The sequence below is a fragment of the Cnephaeus nilssonii genome, assembly GCF_951640355.1.
Source record: "Cnephaeus nilssonii genome assembly, chromosome: 10".
NCBI lineage: Eukaryota > Metazoa > Chordata > Mammalia > Chiroptera > Vespertilionidae > Cnephaeus > Cnephaeus nilssonii.
Window position 1 is genome coordinate 37867842 of NC_137081.1, and position 22316 is coordinate 37890157.

Consider the following 22316-nt stretch of genomic DNA (forward strand, 5'->3'; position numbering starts at 1 on the left):
GACCTATTCAAGAAGAATCTGCATTTCAGCGGGATGCCCACGAGGGTGAGTATGAAAGTCAGCAAAGTTTGAGGAGCGCGGACGTATTCTACTGCGGGCAACGCCACGCGCTGCATTGCATGGAGGCGTAGGGCCTGGGTGGAGAGAGCAACTCACTCCTCTTCCCGCACCTGCCTTTTTTTTTTTTTTTTTGTCTGTTTGTTTGGTTTTGTGTATCTTGAGCGGCCGAGGCGAGAGGCTGGCAGGCTACGGAGCTGCACCAGGTCCGGCGGCCCCGCCCGCGCGCCCCGCCCCCTCCTGGGTCCCAGCCCCGCGTGCGGTTGCTGTGGCAGCGCGGGACGCGACTGAAGGCGAGACTGCCGGGCCTCCACCTTTTCCTTCTTCTCCAAACCGCCCTCCTCCACGACCCCTGGCTCCCGCCCAGCCCGCGGCTCCGTCATGTCCCGGGGGAGGCGCGGCAGCCGCGTGAGCGCCCTGGAGGGCGGCGGGGAGGAAGAGGCGCCCCAGGCGGCGGCCGCGGTGGCCTCGGTGCCGTGGGCGGCCCCGCAGCGGCCGGAGGCGGCGGCCGAGCAGGTTCTGCTCCGGGGCATCTTCGAGATCGGGAGGAGCAGCTGCGACATGGTCCTGAGCGAGCGGGCTCTGAGGTGGCGGCCCATTCAGCCCGAGCGCCCCGCGGGTGAGTGTGCGGGTCCGAGCCTCCGCCTCCACCTGCTCCCCCCTCCCCCTCCCCCTGCTCCCCTCCCCTCCCCCTGCTCCCCTCCCCCTGCTCCCCTCCCCCCTGCCGCGCACACGCCGCCCGGGCGCTGCCTCTCCTCCTCCCGAAGCTCCTCCTCCGCCAGTTGGGGGGACCCCGAGCCACTCCCTGGGGCTCAGCGACTGGCCGCCTCCTGCCGGCCTCTCCCCTGGGGGCGCATTCCCCGGCCCACGTCACACTCGGCTTCTGCTCGGCGCCAAAGAGGAAAGAATTGACCCCCCAAAGCCGGTGTTTTCTGCCGGCGGGAAGGCAGCCCCCCCCGCCCCCGCCCAGTGGATGAAGTTCAGTGGCAGTTGCTGACCGGGCGTCCCTCCACGAGGGTTCTGAAGGCAACTGTCCCTTTGCTGACTTCTGAGAGTTTAGCCTCGGGCTTTGGAGTCTCTGTCTGGACTTTTCCATCCTTCACAGCACCCCCTGCCATTGTCTAAAGTCAAGCCTTCTTCAGGCTCAGTCTGGAAATTTTTGATTTTTGAGGTTCACTTTAGAATCCTCATCATGCTGTGTACTTGCATTTGACTTTTATGGACTCGAAACTTGTTTTATTTAGAACGTGTTATAATGCTGTATTTTACGATAGAAATATTTGAAGTCTAAGTCTAGGGATGGTTTAGAGCAGGCGTCCTCAAACTACGGCCCGCGGGCCACATGCGGGTGTTTTTGCTGTTTTGTTTTTTTTACTTCAAAATAAGATATGTGCAGTGTGCATAGGAATTTGTTCATAGTTTTTTTTTTTTTTAAACTATAGTCCGGCCCTCCAACGGTCTGAGGGACAGTGAACTGGCCCCCTGTTTAAAAAGTTTGAGGACCCCTGGTTTAGAGAAATCCCTCGGGATGTGGTACAGCCTCTTCTAGTTAAATACAAACGTATGAAATTATAAATGGCCTCCCCTGTTGGAAAACAAGACGCAGTGCACTCTTTATATTACAGAGCAGAAAAACAGCACTATTTAAAAATTTCTTGCACAAAAGTCTAATAAAATGAAGTGGCTGAGCTAGGGACCCAGCACTGGTCATGAGTGTGAATTCAGCACCTGTATAAGCCATCCTCACGCCACTAAAACCATCTTGACCTTAATTTAAATGTTTTCCGGCGTTTTGAAAACCAAGGTAGAATATCTTCTTGCACTTTTGAGTTAAAATCTAGTATGGACAGAATTGTTCTGCTTAGTTTTCAAGTCAGTTTGAATTTGGGGGATATAGAAGTTTACAATTAGAGTTTAGGTTAGTCTACAAGAGCCACTTTAACCTACAACGAGGCTGAAATTTGATAGAATTAAAATGAAAGATGCAATGAGTTGTTGTACAAATTAATATTGCAATTCTGGTAAACAAAGAGGCAAATAGTGATGGGAAAGAAATGTTATTTTCTATTGAGTGGTGATTGAGGAAAAGTAGGCTTAACTAGCATTACTGTTGGTAGCATTTAAAAAGTCATCTTGACAGTTACAACTCTAAAGCTTGCAAGTGTTGACTCTTTTGTTGTTGTTTACTTTGGCCCTAAAACCCTCTGGTTTTCTTTTCCTTCATCTAGATGTCCCACTTTTTCTTTGTAACTTAACACCTGGTGTGCAGAACACACTGGGCCCCTAAATTTGAAGGTACAGAAGCACCGTAGTAAGTATTTCTATTTATAGGAGAAACCAAGAGATGCTCTACTTAGTAACATAAGATTGGGAAAAGAAAAGGAGGTATTAAGAGATGTTTAAATGTGAGAAATAGTGCCTGATGTGGAATTAGTTTACTACGTGTGAATAGCAAAGGACAAATGAAATGGGTCCAGAAACTGGAGGAAAAACTACATTCTATGTCATTTGCCCCCACTCATGGGCACACGCTAGATGTTTGTCACCTCTTCATAATCAACCCATCCCATTTCTTCAGCCTCATCTAAAAAGTTGTGTCATCTGTTATACCCTCTTTCTTATTATTTTTTTTTTTAGCCCTTGCTCTGTTAGCTTTCACGTAAGCCCAGTGATGTGCTCAGGACTCTCCTATCCTAGCCACCCCCAGCCTTGATCCTGTAAGCTTCTCTTTCTAGCGGCTACTCTGCCTCTTTTCTCACGTTCTTGCATAGATTCCTAGCAAAATTCGTTTACTCTCACTGCCTTCATTAGTTCACTTCTTAATTAGTCCTCAACCATCTGAGACCTGGCTTTGTTCTCTCTGCTAAAGCTGCTCGGGCAAAGGTTAGCAATCGCCTTCTAATTGCGCAATCATATGGACCAATATCAACCCTTACCTTTCTGGATTTCCCCTGCATTTGACTTTGACTTTGCTGCCTTGGTTTCTGTGGCACCACCAGAACCTAACTTTTCAGTCTCCTGTTTGTCTATTTTTGGTGTTCTCAAGGAGTCTGGTCTTGCTAACTATTGTCACTCATCATCTACTCTCTGGGTTATATCATCCACTGTTCTCATCTACCCTTAGGCCAAACGTTCAATCTCTGTCTTTAGTCCTGACCTGTATACATCAACTTGGGAGTCCCACAAATTTAACATGCCTGCCTACAAGGAAAGCAACTTTTCCTGATGCTTAAAAATAACATCTGGTCTTGTATTCCCTAACAGTTTTGGAACTTACTAATTCGTCAGTTGTCAGAATATTTAACTTTGCTTTTTAGGTGTGTGTAAGCTGTGGTACAATGAGTGGGACTCCTTGAAGTTTATGTTGGATGGATATACCTGGTAGATTGCATATGTAAGTAGTGAACATGCTAGCATAATATGAGAGAAAGGGCATTTAGAAGGCTATCTGGAATGTTATCTAGGCCAGGATTCGGGAGGTAAGCCCCGACTCACTCTCCCTCACTTACTACTTCTAATCAACCGTCAATTCTCTTCACGCTGTTTGCTCTCTTCCTTCGCTGTCCAGCCAATCACTACCCAAACTCAGGCCATTATAACCTTCTACTTGGCCTACTCTGTCACCTCCCTTGAGCCTGTATTTTAATGTCACCTTCTCAGTAAGGCTTTCCCTCATCACCTATTTAAATTCCTTTCTCTGCACACTTTCTAGCTCCCATTACTCTCATATTCTTCCATGGCATGTATTGTCTAATATGCTATATAATACTTACTGTCTGTCTTCCCCACCACCACCCCAGCTTTGGGGGACCCAATAGTAAGTAAGTGGCACTTAAATAAGGATAACTTTATAAGAGTTTTTAAAAGGCAGTGTTTTATAAAGGTGTAAGCAAGAAGTAAGGATAGTGAAGTGCTCTTGGGACTAAAAATAGAGGGACAGGGGATTCTATTCTTAGGCCCAAAGGGGAAGAGTTGCCTGAGTCTGGATTCAGAGAGACTATGTAAAGAGGGTCACTAGACAGGGGCTATGACCTTTGCTTCAGCCCGGCTGGTTTCCACACCAATTCTGGTCCTTACCATAATCCAAAGCCAACTAGAAGCTGGAGTGCAAGGGGACCACTTGATGGAGGTACAGAGTAGGGGAGAAGGGTGGAGACTGGATCTAGATGGGGAAAAGGGAAGATGTTCAGAACATCTTGTTTATTGTCAGCACCTTGAAAAGAGTGCCTCACATGTAAACAATCAACATTTGTTGAATGAATGAGTTTGCTAACTGGTCTCAGGAACTGTTGCATCATAATCTGATCACAACACTGCTACTTAAGGAAAGCAACTTTTCCTGGTGTTGAAAAATAACATCTGGTCTTGTATTCCCTCACATATTCTCTCTCTCTCTCTCTCTCTCTCTCTCTCTCTCTCTCTCTCTCTCTCTCTCTCTCTCTCTCTCTCTCTCTCCTCTCCCCCTCCTTCTCCCCCCGTCCCCCATCTCACACTGAGAACTTGGTCATTTACTAATGGAAGGCACCCTAAACTAGACCCTAAAGCATGACTATAGGGACTTTCTAGGCTTCCTCCTCCAGCTGTCTGTAATGTGCTCCCATTAAGAGTGGCACCACCTGGAAGAGAGCATTCCCTCCCCTTTTGTTAAAGAAGCATCAGAACTCTTTTTTATTTTATTTTATTTTTATTTATTTATTTATTTTTGGATCAGCAAGGCAAATTTACTCCTGCGCAGAAGAGTGCTGTTGCCAGCTGGAAATCATGGGCAAACACCAGAACTCTTTTTTAAAAATAACTTCTTAAGCTGAAGTTGGCCCACTTCTCCATTGTTAGCATCGTGGCCAGAGGTTTCATCTTGCTCAGCTGCAGGGTAGAATGTGCCGACCAGGCCACAGATTGGCCAGGATGTCAGCTGTGTGCACCAAAGGACACATTCTGTTCAGAAAATACTGTCTTGCCTACAGTGGTGCCTGGTGAACTTTAAATTGGAATCTCAGATTGTAGCCATTTTACTTGTGGAATAATATATATGTTTTCTCATGTTAATATGAAGTCGTTACCAAGTTAGCTGTCTGTGAACTCAGAGGAAGCAACATCCTAAAGAAATGGAAGAGGGATCAGGCTAGTTCTGTGAGACCAGATGAGAAAGGTAGACAAGACTGGATCATGAGACCCTGCCCAGGCAGAGCTGACCAGGAGGAATGCCACAGGGTGGGTAGCCCTCAAAAGAGTGCCCAGGACTGGGCGTAAGGTGTCAAAAAGTGAGAAGAGAGCTCAGAAAGGGACCCTGAGTGGATGCCATAGACCAATTTGCCTATTTTATAATTTAGCCCTCGGCTTGTGCTGTAACTGAATCAGATCTTCTCAGTGTTAAATGATTTCAAAGCATCACTGATTGCTTGTTGGCATTTTTCCAAATCTCAACCAAGGACAAACTTCTAGGAACATGTGCTTACCAAGTGGTAAGCTTCTACCTCAAATGTTAGATTGAAATAGAAAAATACAGGATTTTTGTGCCTCCCCAAAGCAGAATCTGGATTATAATGTTTTTATCTGTTTCCCACAAAGGAAAAACTGCTGATGGGGAGAGTTAGTAATGGGTAGGATTGGACTATATTAAACTCATATTTTTGTACATTTAAGAATGATCCATTTTAGGGATCTCTGACAGGAATGCCAAATGTCCACAAGTCTCGTCCCTCCCTTTCCATCTCCCCCCTCCCCTCTTCCCCCTCCCCTCCCCTTCTCTCTCTCTCCTGTCTCTCACTGGGAACTTGATCATTTACTAATTGGAAAGCACCCTAAGTAGACCCGAAAGCACTATAGGCTTCCTCCTCCAGCTGTCTGTAGTGTAGCACTATAGTGACTGGTCGATTGGTCATTCAGTCGCTTTCCTGTGGTGTAGGAAAGGTTTCAGGAGTGGGCACCGAAGGACCCTCCGTTTTGTCTCCGCAGTCACAGGGGTGTGACTGACTTTGGGCAAGTCATTTACCATCGCTGAGTTACAGTTTCTTCACCTGCAAAATGAGGCATTTGTATGATGTGGTCTCCAAGAAGCATCAACTCTGAAGTTGCATTGTAAAGAGAATACCCATTTTTATAGACTTTAAGTGTTAGGATGGATACCATCATAAATTAAGGAAGTCTGAGTAGGGTTTGAGTGACCCGTGGGGTCCCCCGTCTGCTGTGTGTGGAAGAGTGTTGCATTTTACAGCCGGAGCTTCGCAGCCCTAATGAATTTCTAATTAGAAGACCCACATGAGAAATACGAGCCAAGCCCCTTACTCCCCTTCCCCAGCTTCGGGGCACAACGGTGAGAGGGGAGCCATCGCCCCAGTACAGGTCCTGTCTTTGGAAAGGAAGAAACCATTATCTATAGACAGTTGTTGGTCAAAGCCAGGCATAAGCAGATTTTTCATGATGGACAAAAGGACTAGCGTATCCTTTCTTCCTGCTGCTTCATTTCCTGTACCCTCTAATCAGATTTCAGAGTAAGGATTTTATGTTTGCTTAGCATTTGAATATAATGTTTTAAATACTTCTAACAATAAAATGTGGGTTTCAAATCTTAAATATGGTTTACAAGCCTCTCTTTTTCATAGACTTACTACCTCGGGTTACACCGGTTCACCTTCTGTTTTTTCAAAGGGTCATTCCTGCCACGACTCTGAGCTCAGCTGGCTTGGAGCAGCAACGCGAAAATCTGAGGGAGCTGCACTGCAACCTGAGGTCTTGGCAGAGTTTCTTTGAGAAGAGAGTTAAATTGGTCCTCTTGTGCTTTAAGTTTATATAAAACATTTATTTGCTGGAAACTTAGCAATGTGAAAGGCGATGTGGAAAAATGTGAAAATGAGAAAAATAATCAATTTTAAAACAACAAGAGGTAGTGATTATGTGGGACTTAGCAGAGCTGGGTGCATTCTAAGCACTAATCTGCCTAAGCTGTTGGGGAACAGATGTACGTGAAACAGATCCAGTCTTCTGTTGTGTACGTCCAAAGTGAGACATCTGTCGGCGGGCCGTGTGGTCAGAAATAATGGAAGCAGGGGTTAACCCCCAAAATGACCTATTACTCATGTGAATTATTGAAGGACTAATTACTCAGTAAAACATGATGCTTTGGTTCACTGTGCTACATATTAAGAATAAAACAATTTTAAAACTTGGTAGTATGTTTCTAAGCTGTCAAATTGGAAGGAACTTGAAAAAGATGGTTGTGAAAAATCAAGCTTACCAAGTAACTGCATGTTCTGCATATGAAGTTTTTAAATTTATTTAAATGCTTTGACAGGTCTGTTAACCTGTTGTATACATACTAGAGGTCCGGTGCACAGATTCGTGCACTGGTAGGGTCCCTCAGCATGGCCTGTGGGGATTAGCCGAAACTGGCAGTCCAACACCCCCTGCCGTTCCTGCCTGCCGCTCCTGCTCCTCCTGGCCCTGCTGCGCCTGCCACAGGCTCGCACCCAGTCAGTCCCGATGGGGAGAGGCTTGTGCTAACACCGCAGCAATGTGGCTTGTCAGCTGTGAGTCCAGCCTCTGGCACCTGTCAGTCAGCTTAGCGCAGATCCCACTGTGGAAGCACACTGACCACCAGGGGACAGCTTCTGCATTGAGCGTCTGCCCCCTGCTGGTCAGTGTGCATTATAGTGACTGGTCGATTGGTCATTCAGTCGCTTAGGCTTTTATATATATAGATTGTGTAAATCTCATCTTGTATAAATATTAGCTTTTTATTAAAGTAAAACTGGTCCATTTGGAACAACAAACGTGCAATGAATCTCTACATCATGACTGTTTGGATGAATGTTCTGCAATGGTGGAATGCTCTGTGTCTGAATGTTGGAAACCATTGCCACCAGCCACATGTGGCTATTGACTGAGGAACTGAATTTTAATTTTATTTAACTTTAATTTAAAGTCAGTAGCCACATTGTAGCTCGTGGTAACTACAGCTTTAAGGAATGGAGAGTTGAAAATGTTTATTTCCTTTATCCCAGGGAACTTAATCTTTATTTTAAAAGATATATTAAAAATTTTTAAATCTCTATTTCTATGGAAAGGTACAGTTTTCAAATGATTAGCCTCAACGTAGAACTGATCTGCTCATACAATCTGAGCTGCTGATTTAAAGGTAAAACGGATGAGTCCAGAAAATGGGAGTTTGAAGGAAATTAAATCTTATACTCGCTGTTTGCATGCAAACCAGAAGTTGAAGACCCTTACTTAGTGTAATGAATGACTGAACCTAGAGGCAGGGAGGCAGGCAAAACCCTTTAACATATTCTGTATTAATTGGCTAATAGTAAAGTTGTTAAAAGTCATCATATTATTCTTCATGGTCACCATGATTTATTAAACTGAAATTTGGTAAACTTAGTTTCTTTTTTCTTTTTTATTATTTCTTTATCATCTAAAGTATTACATATAGTATTACATATGTCTCCTTTTTCCCCACATTGAACTCCTCCCCGGCCACCTCCCACCCCCCAGCACATGCCCTCACCCCCCTAGTGTCTGTGTCCATTGGCTATGCTTATATGCATGCATATAAGTCCTTTGGTTGATCTCTTACGCCCCCTCCTCCCCTGCCTTCCCTCTGAAGACTTAGTTTCTTAGTGTAGGATTAGTATAATCAAAATGATAACTGTCCTAGAGCCTATGTACCCTGACCCCATGGAAGTTGGCATACTAATGTTGTTCTTAAAACATTCTGCAACCACAGACACCATCTGAAGGCCAGTACTTTTAAAAACTGATCTACTTTTGTTTTCCTCTTTACCTCATCCCTCCCCCACGTGGGTATCTTTGGGGTTGGAACTGGCACAGAAATAATCCTCCTAGGAGTGGGGAACAGCACTTGCATTGACGCCAAGGGCTATAGGATGAACAAATTGAGAGTCAAATGGTCTGGATCAAGGTCAGTAAAGTAGAAAAGTTGGTCCAGGTAGGATTGTCCAAAGAAGGAGGATCTGAGGTACACTGCAGAAGTCTAAACATGATGAAACTAAAGAATTTAAAGAGCCAGGGCAGTAGATATAGGAATCAATGGATAGGTTGGGTACATAGGCAGATGGGATGCTATTGCTGGACTGAAAATTTTTTTTTAGAAACAGTTGCCCTTCTTGGTTCTCTCTCTTTTTTTTAAAAAATAAATCTTTATTGTTCAGATTATTACAATTGTTCCTCTTTTTTCCCCCTGTAGCTCCCCTCCACCTGGTTCCCACTCTACCCTCTGCCCTTACCGCCCCCCACCACTGTCCTCATCCATAGGTGTACTTTTTGTCCGGTCTCTTCCTGCACCCCCCATACCCCCCTTTCTCCCTGAGAATTGTCAGTCCACTCCCTTTCTATGCCCCTGATTCTATTATATTCACCAGTTTATTCTGTTCATCAGATTTTTTATTCACTTGATTTTTAGATTTACTTGTTGATAGATATGTATTTGTTGTTCATAATTTTTATCTTTACCTTTTTCTTCTTCTTCCTCTTCTTAAAGAATACCTTTCAGCATTTCATATAATACTAGTTTGGCGGTGATGTACTCCTTTAGCTTTTTCTTATCTGTGAAGCTCTTTATCTGACCTTCCATTCTGAATGATAGCTTTGCTGGGTAGAATAATCTTGGTTGTAGGTTCTTGCTATTAATCACTTTGAATATTTCTTGCCATTCCCGTCTGGCCTGCATAGTTTCTGTTGAGAAATCAGCTGACGATTGTATGGGTGCTTCCTTGTAGGTAATTAACTGTTTTTCTCTTGCTGCTTTTAAGATTCTCTCTTTGTCTTTTGCTCTTGGCATTTTAATTATGATGTGTCTTGGTGTGGTCCTCTTTGGATTACTTTTGTTTGGGGTTCTGTGCACTTCCTGGACTTGTAAGTCTATTTCTTTCACCAGGTGGAGGAAGTTTTCGGTCACTATTTCTTCAAATAGGTTTTCAGTATCTTGCTCTCTCTCTTCTTCTGGCACCCCCATAATTTTGATGTTGGTATGCTTGAAGTTGTCCCAGAGGCTCCTTACACTATCTTCATATTTTTGGATTTTTTTTTGCTTTTTGCTTTTCCAGTTGGGTGTTTTTTGTTTCTTTGTATTTCAAATCTTTGACTTGATTTTTGCGATCCTCTTGTCTGCTGTTGTATCTCTGTATATTATTTTTTATTTCAGACAGTGTATGCTTAATTTCTAGTTGGTCCTTTTTCAAATCCTCGGGGGTCTTGCTAAATTTATCGGCCTTTTCTAGAAAATTCTTGAAAAACCTTATAACCATGATTTTGAACTCTATATCCAGTCGTTTGCTTTCCTCCATTTCTTTCATTTGTGACCTGTTTCTTTGTCTCCACATTTTGGCTGCTTCCCTGAGTTGATAGAGTAGCTTTGTGTGCTAGGTGTCCTATAGGGCCCAGTGGCTCAGCCTCCCCAGTTACCTGAGGTGGACACTCTTAGTGCACCCCTTTGTGGGCTGTGTGCACAGTCTTGTTGTAGTTAAGCCTTGATTGTTGTTGATATCACTGGGAGAAATTGACCACCAGGCCAATTGGCTGTGAGGATCAGCTGTGTCTATGATGGGAGAACTTCTGTGCTGGAGACACCCTCTGCCTTCCGCAGCTCCTGTGAGTCGCAGTGTGCTTTTCTCTTTCCTTCTAGTTGTAGAATTTCCACTCAGCCAGCCTTCTTATGGTTCTGGATGATGTCTGTTTTGTCTTTTAGTTGTAGTTTTGAAATTGTTGTGCGAGGCAGCAGTTTAGGTGTTTACCTATGCCGCCATCTTGGTTTCTCCTGGACTGAACATTTTTGTGCCCCCTGTAATTTGGGAAAGTGGACCATACTTGTTTAAAGGGCCAGGGATGTAGTTGATATAATTCATTGTGGTCTCAGTTACTAGAATACTCATTCTGAACCTCATTGCTTATCCCACCTAGTCTATTACTTGACTAGGTTGTTAGATTTCATTTCAAATATTGACAAATCTACAAACATCATCACGTCCTCAACATGGGCCTCTCTAATTTCTGACATATAACTATATTTCTGCCCATGTTTTAGGATTACTGTGACAATGATGGGGGTAATATATGTTGAGCTAGTGAGGGATGTGCGTGTGTGTGTGTGTGTGTGTGTGTGTGGTGTGAGCAAAGGAAAGAACTCTTAGTAGCCATTGGCTTTTTATATTCTTTTATATTTTCCTAAATCAGTACATGATGAAGGGGGAGGTAAAGGGAAAAGAGGGAAGAAAAATGGAGTTTGAAGAAAATTAAATCTTACACTCACTTTTTGCATGCAAACCAGAATTGAGGACCCTTACTTAGTGTAATAAACGACTGAACCCAGAGGTAGGGAGGCAGGCATAGGCAGGCAGATATGCATACCAAAATAAAATAAAATAAATAAATAAATAAATAAATAAATAAATAAATAAATAAAAAAAAATTGGCACAGTGCTATGGACTTATGGTAAGCCTAAAGATAAGTCTAAAATAATGTACCATCTGTCTTCAGGGAATTCCCATGTATATTCCAAGATTTTCATCAGAAACAGTGTTCTGGAAACTACCACGGCTGCTACACAACAGTGTCCAGTGTTTGACTAAAAATAGTGAACATTTATTGATGTTTACTCTGCCAGGTCCTGTGCTAAGTATCTTATCTGTTTAATCCTCCCAACAAGACTGTGTAGTCTAGATAGGATTTTTATCCCCGGGGCCCAGAGTTGTTAAATAGCTTGCCCAAAGTCATGCTAGTAATGGAGTTGCTGGGATTCAAAGCCAAGCCATCTGACCCCAGAGCCACACTGTACCCATTCGGTTATACTGCTTTCTCAGTCAAGCAAGAAAGAATACTCCCTCATGCCTTCAGGAGTCTGATGTCTGAGTTCGTGATAGTTTAGTATCATAGTCCAAACTAATATGAAAAAAAACAAAAACATACCCCACAAAAAACCTTTAATACAATAATGTCATCTGATTTCTTTCAGACCTTTAAGACAGTTCCCCCATATAGAGCATATTCCATTTCTCTCAGAATTTTTTAATTTATGAGTAAATGACCAAAATGGGATAGAGAAATGGGAGTATTTATTTATTTATTTTAAAAATATTTTTATTGATTTTAGAGAGGAAGGGAGAGGGAGTGAGAGATAAAAACATCAATGATGAGAGAGAATCATTGATTGGCTGCATCCTGCATGCCTCCTACTGGGGATAGAGCCCGCAACCCAGGCAGGTGCCTTTGACCGGAATTGAACCCAGGACCCTTCAGTCTGCAGGCTGACGCTCTATCCACTGAGCCAAACCAGTGAGGGTAAGAAATAGGAGTTTGTAAAGTTTTTTTAAAACCCCATATATATTACTAAAGGCCCGGTGCACGAATTTGTGCACGGGTGGGGTCCCTCAGCCTGGTCTGTGATTGGGGCCCATCGGGACCATCTCGCCCAGTCCTTATGGGGCTGGCCGGCCAGGGTGGGGGGGAGGGACCGAGGGAGGTTGGCTGCCAGCCCAATTGGGGCTATCGGGGCCGGCTGGCTGGGTGGTGGGGTGGGGTGGAGAGGAACTGTGGGATGTTGGTTGTGGGAGCAGACTGACCACCAGGGGGCAGCTTCTGCATTGAGTGTCTTCCCCCTGGTGGTCAGTGCGCATCATAGCAATTGGTCGACCAGTCAACTGGTTGACCAGTTGTTCAATTGTTTGGTCACTTAGGCTTTTGTATATATAGATGGAAAATGTTAAACATACCCAAATGTAGAAAGAATAACATAATAAGCCTCCATGTTCAATGAGAGGTGAAGCTCTATGTAACACATTGAGGGTAGATAGTTTTCAAGACCAGTCTTGTTTCATCTGTGACCTACCCATTTCCCTTCTTTCTCTGGAATAGTTTGAAGCAATTCTTAGACACATCTAATTACATCTATAAATATCTCAGCATACATCTCTAGGAGGTAGAAATTTTTAAATTTATAATACACAATATAATCACAATTCCAGGATTTTATTAGTTTACTTTCAATATTATTTTGTATTGGTTTCAGCATAGTAGTTAGACAAGTGGTCGGCAAACTGTGGCTCGCGAGCCACATGCGGCTCTTTGGCCCCTTGAGTGTGGCTCTTCCACAAAATACCATGTACACTAATTAAGTTAATAACAATGTACCTACCTATATAGTTTAAGTTAAAAAAATTTGGCTCTCAAAAGAAATTTCAATCGTTGTACTGTTAATATTTGGCTCTGTTGACTAATGAGTTTGCCGACCACTGGGTTAGACAATCATATACTTTACAATTTGTTCCCCCCAATATTTCCAGTACCCACTTGGGACCATGTTATAGCATTATTATTGACTCTATTTCTTATGCTGTACTAAATTTACATCCTGGTGACTATTCTGTAACTGCCAATTTGTACTTCTTAATCCCTTTACCTCTTTCATCCAGTCCCCCAGCCCCCTCCCACACTATTCCAATGTAAAACAATCCTTAAATATCCAGCGATCATATTTTTCTGATGATTATTTATCTTTTTCTTTTTTAAAAATATAAATCAACATTTAAATAAGGTCCATATTGCAGTTGGTTGCTGTGTCTTTTATTTTTCTAATCCACAGATTGTTCTCTCTCTTTTTTATTTCCTTGCAATTTATTTTCTGAAAAACCTGGTGGTCTGGCCTGCATTTTCCCATTGAAATATGGAGACAAGTGTCTGTGAAAGATAAAAAGGGGAGGGAGCATATTCAGAGGGATACCTTCAGACTGTGATGACACCTGTGTGTGTGGGGGGGTGGGGGGGGTGAAGCAAGCAGGGGTGGGGAGAGCCTCAGTAGAGGATGCTTATCTGATAAACTCTTTGCTTATCTATATTGAGAGTTTGAGAGAAAAGACTGCCCTTTAGGAGTCTTGCCTTGGACAGAAATGGCCAAATCTCAGCAATTTTCATTCATGGGCTATGGAATACTCAAATTGTCCCAATTCTAGATTTTTGGACCAATGGGAACCCCTTCAAGTTGACTTCTCTGATTCCTTTGACCTTCTCTCAGCCATCTCTGATAGCTTTCTTTCATGAATGGCAAGATATTCCAGGCTCATCTCGAACATTTCATGCCTGAGACATGGCTTTAACACTATCATCAGGAAGCCTAGTTCCTTTTATTGGGTAGTGGTGTTTAGAGAAAACAATTTGAGTACCATGTGTGCTCATTGCTAATAATTTCTTTATATGGTCTTGTTTCAATTTTTTCTAAACAGAAAATGTATGATGGAATTATGCGATACTTCCAGTTCAGGTTCAAGACTAAGAGGTTTTTTATTTTCTCTCCTTTCTCCTAACCTTAAAAATCCCTAACTGTTGCCGTATCCTGAAATATGTGTACATCACAGAGTATATATCACAGAATAACAATACCAATGCTACATCAACAGTATAATTACGGAAAGCCATTTAAGATCATTCTGTACTTTTGGTTGTTGCTCCTAGAGTATGTACCACTTTAAGTATATGCCATGTGTAGTCAAATACTGTGTTTTATTTTATATATATATATATATATATATATATATATATATATATATATATATCCTATATAATAAAAGGCTAATATGCAAATCGACCAAACTGCAGAACGACCGGTCGCTATGACGCGCACTGACCACCAGGGGGCAGATGCTCAACGCAGGAGCTGCCCCCTGGTGGTCAGTGCACTCCCACAGGGGGAGCGCCACCCAGCCAGAAGCCGGGCTCACGGCTGGCAAGCACAGCTGCCACAGCGGCAATAGCCTTTCCTGCCGCCATGGCACCAGGCCTCTAGTATATATATATATATATATATATATATATATATATATATATATATATATATATATTTATTTATTTATATTTTATATATATATATTTTGCCCTTTAATTTTACTTTATTGTTTAAAGTATTACAAATAGTAGTACATATGTCTCCTTTCCCCCCCCCCCCCCCCCCCCGGCCTCCCCTAGCCCCTGGCATATGTTTCCCTGCCCCCCCCCCAGTGTCTTGCATCCATTGGTTATGCTTATATGCATGCATACAAGTTCTTCGTTTGATCTCTTGCCTCCCCCCACCCCAACCCTCTCCAGCCTTCCCGCTGTAGTTTGACAGTCTGTTCAATGCTTGTCTGCCTCTGTATCCATTTTCTTTCATCATTTTATGTTCTTTATTATCCATAAATAAGTAAGATCATGTGGTATTTTTTTTTTTCACTGACTGGCTTATTTCACTTAACATAATGCTTTCCAGTTCCATCCATACTATTGCAAATGGTAAGAATTCCTTCTTTTTTACAGCAGCGTAGTATTCCATGGTGTAGATGTACCACAGTTTTCTAATCCATTCATCTGCTGATGGGCATTTAGGCTGTTTCCAAATCTTAGCTATTGTAAATTGTGCTGCTATGAACATAGGAGTGCATATATCACTTCTGATTGGTGTTTCTCAAGTACTGTGTTTTAAAGATACTTGGAATCATTCCCATTTGTGATGTTATCCTCCAACTCAATGTGCAGAATTATTTGTTTCATTTTGGTTTTATTCTGTAATTATGTAAAACTAGAGGCCTGGTGCATGAAATTCATGTACCGGCGGGGGGATGTCCCTTCAGCCCAGCCTGCACCCTCTCCAATCTGGGACCCTTTGGGGGATGTCTGACTGCCAGTTTAGGCCCAATCCTGGGGATCGGGCCTAAACTGGCAGTCAGACATCCCTCTCACAATCCTGGACTGCTGGCTCCTAATCGCTCACCTGCCTGTCTGCCTGGTCACCCCTAACTGCCCCCCCCTGCTGGCCTGGTTTCCCCAACTGCCCCTTCCGCTGGCCTAGTCACCCCTCACTGCCCCCCCTGCCAGCCTAATCACCCCCAACTGCACCCCCCTGCTGACCTGGGCGCCCCTAACTACCCCGATCCCCCCACAGGCCTGGTCACCCCATGCAGCCTGCTGTTCAGTTGTTTGGTCATCCCTCACTAACGCCCCTGCTGGCCTGGTTGCCCCACACAGCCTGTTTGTTTAGTCATTTAGTCGTCCCTCACTAACCTCCCTGCTGGCCTGGTCATGGGCAGCCATCTTGTGAGGGCGTGAGGTTTAATTTGCACATTACCTCTTTATTATATAGGATATTTATATGGTTCCAAAGTTAAATCCACTAAACAAGCCCTATTCTGAGAAGTATAACTTATCTGTGTTTCTTTTACCATTTTTCTTTCTCACTATTATAGGTAAGATTCTTTTTTCAAGTTTTTTTATTCTTTCATTTTTTAAATATAAGCAAATATGTACATACTAGTGGCCTGGTGCACAAAATTCGTGCACATTAAAAGGGGATTAATTAGAGGAAATATTTTAATATTGCTATTTGCCCTTTCTCTATAATAGAAGTGTCAGAGATGAAAGAAAATTAGTAAAATGTATATGAAAATCTTCCTCCTATCAGAGTCTGGGATGCACCACGGGACCCAGAGTCAACTCCCCACCTACCCACATGCGCCTCAAAATCACACGAAACCCAGACCCGGCCGTGCCCTCCCCCCTGCCATTGGACTAGATCCAGACCTGGCCGGTCCCACCCTTGTCAAGCCCCGCCAGGCAGGGGGCACAGCCTCTGGTTCCCTGGCCTGGTGCCGGGGGCACAGCCTGAGGTCCCCCAGCCTGGGCTGGGGTGGGGAGCATTCCTTGAGGTCCCCTATCAATCCCCACCAGGAGGGGGGCTTAGCCTCAGGTCCCCTGGCCCAGGGTGAGGGGAGCAGCCTCAGGTCCCCTGGCCCAGCATTGGGGCGGGGGGGTTGCACCTTGAGGTCCCCCGTCAAGCCCTGCTGGGCGGGGGGTGCAGCCTGAGGTTCCCTGACCTGGCACTGGAGTGGGGGGCATGGACCAAGGTTCCCTGGTCTGGCGCTCGGGTGGGGGAGCAACTGTCTTTGTGGCAGAGTGATGGTCAATTTGCATATTCCCTCTTTATTATATAGGATATCCTTGTCCTTACTCCTCCTCTACCCACTTTCTTAAATGCATGTGGGTCTTGAAAAATGATTGGAGTTGGCTACACAAAGAAGTAAGGAAACATATCTAGAAAAATAGTATTTTAGAAAAAAAAAAAATCTCAGGAGGGAATGCTTTGACCTATTTGGAAAATAAGACCATGGTCTGTAGTGTACATTAGTGGGGGGAGATGACAGTGCTTTGTGATAAGTTAATAGTTTGTATAAGGCTTTGAAGATCATACTAGGAAGTTGGTGTCTTAACCTGAGGGTTGAGTAAGGGGTGGCAAAAGCCAAGTGTCAGAAGAAATCAGGTTTTTGTTTTCTAAAGTAAGTGAGTTTGGGTTTTAGAAAGGCAATCGTGGGGACAGGGTGGATTTTCAAAGGGCTCTTCATTGCGTAGCCCCTTTCAGTGACCCATGTATCAGAAGATCCAGGAGGCAGTGTGTATGTAGCAGGGAGAATGGAGTGGTGAGTCTAGATGAAGGAATATTATCAAAGAATTTGAAGGATGTGGGACTTGAGAGAAAGGAAAGAAACAATGGCAATACTGAGATTTTTAGCTCAGACAATGAAATGAATAGTGGACACTGTTAAAGTTACTTCTCAGATTTGCAAAATGAGAAACATTTTACTTGAAATGTATTCTACAAAGCACCAGATATGCCAGTGGCTAGCAAAATGTCCAAACAGAAGGGAAATTGACAGGTTGAAAAATACATAAGCTGGAGAAATCTCTCCTGAAGGATTGTCAAGTGAACCCTATGGAGTGTAAGATCAGTGTTTTCATGAGCCTCAGACTCTCTCTCCTGTGTCTGGTTTCTTTTAGGTTAAGACCACTTTAAAAAAAAATTAAAATCTATTTTCAGAAAGCATTAGTCAATAAATATTGGTAAATAAATTTCTTTGTACAGCCATAATATTTAGGTATTAATAAGATATAAAGTCAGTGAAATAATTTAAAGAATGTCAATTTTTATATATAGAAAAACTGTTTATATATTATTTTAAACTAAAAAAATCCTTTACTATATAAAATCTCTATGCTTTTTTTTTTTTTGCGGGGGGGGGGGGGGGAGATCTAATACAAATAATGTTTTCCAAATCAAAATTTTATGTTTAGTAAAGGTTACAAACACATAATTCAAAGTACTTTCTAGTGTCCATCTGTGCAGAAAGCATAAGATCAATAAAATTGAGCAGCTGTTAGGATGTATTAGTTTCCTTATATTTTAGGCATGTTTTCATGTATTGAAAGTGTAAAGGGAAGACAGTATATGTATTGTTGTGGTTTTCATTATACAGATGAGAAGGTACAGTGAAAATCTTGGAGAACATAATATATTTTTAAAGTCCCATTCATAGCGTACTTATTTTAGGTATTGTTTCTTTTAAATATTCAGAGTAAACTAAACATTGTAGATAACGTTCTTTTGTCATATAATTTGATTTATAATAAGCTCTTAAATTTAAAGTAGAAATAAATTTTTCTCTAGAAATTGCATTTTTGTTTATTAGAATTAACTTTTTTTCACATTTGGGGAAAAATATGTGTTGGTAGCTTCTGAATGAAAGACAAATCTAGCACTTTCCAAGTCTGAATGTTTTACACTGGGACCAAACCTACTCTGTTATTGGGTTTCATGCCCAGGAAAGTTTATGGGTGATCCTAGTTTTGCTCAAATCTGCATGACAAATATGTGCCTTAACATGCAAAGTGGTCTTTCAGATTTAACTTTCCTAGAGTATAAGGTAAGTTCCAACAATTAGTTTGGAAAGCTGTGGGATGTGTTTTGGCTTTGACTTTTCAAAAACCTTCCGTCAATAACATTTAATTAGCATCAGTTGTGTACATTGTGTATTTTGGGGTGATATGACGAGTTCCAAATATTCTAGAAGATCTCAGACTTCTGTGGTTGAAACTGAAAATACACTTACTAAACTATGAGCTGCTTTACATTAATGATTCAGTTACCTATTGCTTAACTACTGCATATGGGACACCCAGTTGAAGTGGTTGATTTTGAAGTGGAGAATTTAAAAAATATATATATCATTATTATTGAACATATTACAGATGTCCTCTTTTATCCCCCTTGTTAACCCTCATCCACCCTGCTCCTGCCCTTAAACTCACCAAATATTATTGTTAGCTTTGAAAATAACAGCTAATCTCACCGTCATTCTTGGGTAGACTGAAGAAATCAGAAAACTCACCTTGAAGGCCATTATAAACACTTTAATATTCTTTTTTTTTTTAAATTTCTTTATTGATTAAGGTATCACATATTTGTCCTCGTCCCCCCATTCCCATCACACACCCCTCCCCACACATGCCCCCACCCCCCTGTTGTCCTTTACCGCTGGTCAGGCTCATATGCCTGCACGCAAGTCCCTTGGTTGATTTCCCCCTTTACCCCCACCCTTCCCTACCCTCCCCCTGAGGCCCGACAGTCCGATCCATGCCTCCTTGTCTCTGGGTCTGTTCTTGTTCATCAGTCTATGTTGTTCATTATTTCCCCTAGATGAGTGAGATCATGTGCTATTAGAAATACACTTATCAGAACCGAAAATGAGACAAGCAATAATGGTTATGGTGACAGGCAAATGAATCAGTGTGTAGTGAGTTTCTTTCTGGGCCAACAGTTCTTTTGAGACCCAATTTCAATGTCCAACAGTTCCTTATGTGTACATGTCAGCACTGACATTTCAGTTCTGGATGGTGGACAAATGGTAGTAATGCAGGTCCGACTCTGTCCGGTTTGGTCCTGGGCAATCTGCAGTGATGCACAGCTGCTAACTGCTAGTATGGGAAGGCCACATCCGCGTCTTCCGTCTCTGGACTGCTTCTCTTCTGTCTTCATGGCTGGAGTAGTCCTGTCGATTCCTCTCTTGCTGGAATCCACATGGTCTCGGAGTTGTTTTCTGAAAATATACAAACATATTCTCTACCAAAAGTTAATAAAGGAATATTTTCTATAAATTTGACTGGGGATCCTTTTTCAATTTTTGCCCAAATGATTTTCCTCTGGCTTGTTTTGTCACCTTGTGTGTTTTTCATGGGTGTCTTGCTTTTAGCCTTACAATTAATTTTCTAAAGTATTAATTTTCTAGATGTAATTTACTTACAGGATATTTTTCCTTACATGATATTCCTCTACTATCCCCTCCTTTTTTGATTTAAATGTTAGGAGGCTTTTGAAAATTTTATAATGTATTCTTGATGGCTTTTAAATTTTAATTTTTTGCACTATAATATTACTGTTTTAGGTTCATTATATGGTGCACACTTTTATCATGAGATGAAGTACCAATAAAAATTTTAGTTGACTCTTTAGGAACACCTTTTTGTCTGGTACAATTAATTTTTCTAGAATATTAATATTCTTATTGGTTAATATGCTGCCTTCATATGAGTATCAATAAAATCAGTTAAACACAAACTCTGATTATTCAACATACTATCATGTTCACTTTACTGCTAAACAATATTATGCCCTCTATATAATATTCTAATTTCATTTTTTCTCCTTAATAAAAGCACTGGTCATTACTACTGCCACTGATGCTCATTTGTCCGCACATACTGTTGCAACATAATGTGTTGTGCATTTGATACGGATATTACCATATTGCCATAAGGAGCTGCTATTATTTTAGACACCAACTGATTCCATGATAGTATCAGATTTCTTTAACATATGCTTATGTTTTTGTACAAATGACCCTGAGAAACATCTGCTAGTTTTGTGGTGGTATCTACTGTTTCCTTTTTAGAATTTGACCTGCCAGTCACTTTTTAATGTGAATATACAGTATTTCATTAGAGTAGGCTCACTTTCGGGTTTTCATGCTATTGATATTAATTAACAATTTGAGTCAGCCTAATGGTATAATTCAGAAATTGAAGCTGTCTGTATACATTATTTTAAAAATAGCTTTAATTTTTTTAGTCATTGATACTTTAAAATAGAAAAGTGCCCTTTTAATGGATCCTTTAGGATCCAAAAAGGTCCAAAATTGCTTCCTAATGGGTCTGAATTTACTCATTGAATTTTACAAAAGTGTGTAGGAGTTGTGGTGTATTATTGGTTAGTTCATAACCTGTGCTAATTGCTAGTCCTTCTTAGTATCTTTTATGAGAGCATAAAGGCTGACGAAGGAAAAGGAAGTGAAGTTTCTATAAAGTTGTGAAATCTTTGCTCCAGGAGACTGGAAAGCATCTAGAGAGCTAAGCGTCTAGAGAGCTAAGCCACTGGTATCCCTCTTACTGGCTTTGTTATGACCTTGCCTAAGAAGCAGGGATCACAGATTTCCATGGTCTGGCATTTTCTTTTCTGTTTTCCTCCTTGTTTGCTCTATTTTTAAAGACAGTTGTTTATTCCAAGGAAGGAATATGACTGTATATTTATGGTACTTAAACCTGAAACATCAACAAAACGAAGAACAAACAAAGCTTTCTTGGAATAGCAATATTTGTCCTTGCTTTCCAGTGGAAAATGTATAGATTCTTTCCAGTTCCCTTTATTTTTCTAGAGGACGTTATCATAAAATTTTTATTACCTACACACCATACCAAATCTAAATCCAATAAAGTAAATACTATACGTAAAAGCTATGGTCCTTAATCACACTATATACCTGTGTTGTTAAGATAATGACTAGAACATCTCGCTTCTATGTCCTCCTCATCTGCCTCTGTGCACCAGCTGTTGGACTCCTTCAGACTCGAAGCGTGTCATCATTCACATCTTTGTGCTCGCTCAGCTGCCCTTGCTGCTCTTACTCTCCCTCCGTCCCCTGGGTGACTGATGTCATTAGGACAACCTTCTGTCTCCCACTTGTCATCACTTGGCTGAAACTGAGCGAGGTCCTTGCCAGGCACCTTAGGGTGCTGGATCTGCTGTGGTCCAGCTTTGGCCCCGGTGAGATCTGTGTGCCTTCCACGCCAACACTCAATTCTGTGAGGGGTGACAGGATGACTGAAAGCGTTATTTTCAGTGATAAAACCCAAGCAAGGCTGTACTGAGTGCCTAAGTAGCTTTCTTTTAGGCCTGAAATAGGAGAGGTAGGTGCCTCAATGTCCCTTGAGAAAGAGGGATTTCCCTCAGCCTTCTGGGCTCAGCATTCAACCATTTAAGTGGGCTAGTTGTCGGACCCAAAGGGGAATGTAATTTCCCCCCAATTGTGCTTTAGTTTCTCCCTCTGTGTCTGATGATGAGTAGGACCAACTAAGGGAAGTCCCCAATGACTTTTCTGGTCTCTCGTACAGCAGGCCA

General features: G+C 42.2%; 1 protein-coding gene across 1 annotated transcript in view; it reads left to right on the top strand.

The window, feature by feature from the left end:
- Positions 1 to 438: 438 nt before the first annotated feature.
- CERKL (CERK like autophagy regulator) overlaps positions 439 to 22316 on the top strand; it is a gene marked incomplete at its 5' end in the record, with an annotated part of 100664 nt that continues 78786 nt past the window's right edge. The window contains one exon of the mRNA XM_079782882.1: positions 439 to 676. Within this exon, the coding sequence (XP_079639008.1) occupies positions 439 to 676 (238 nt within the window). The remainder of the gene's footprint in view (positions 677 to 22316) is intronic.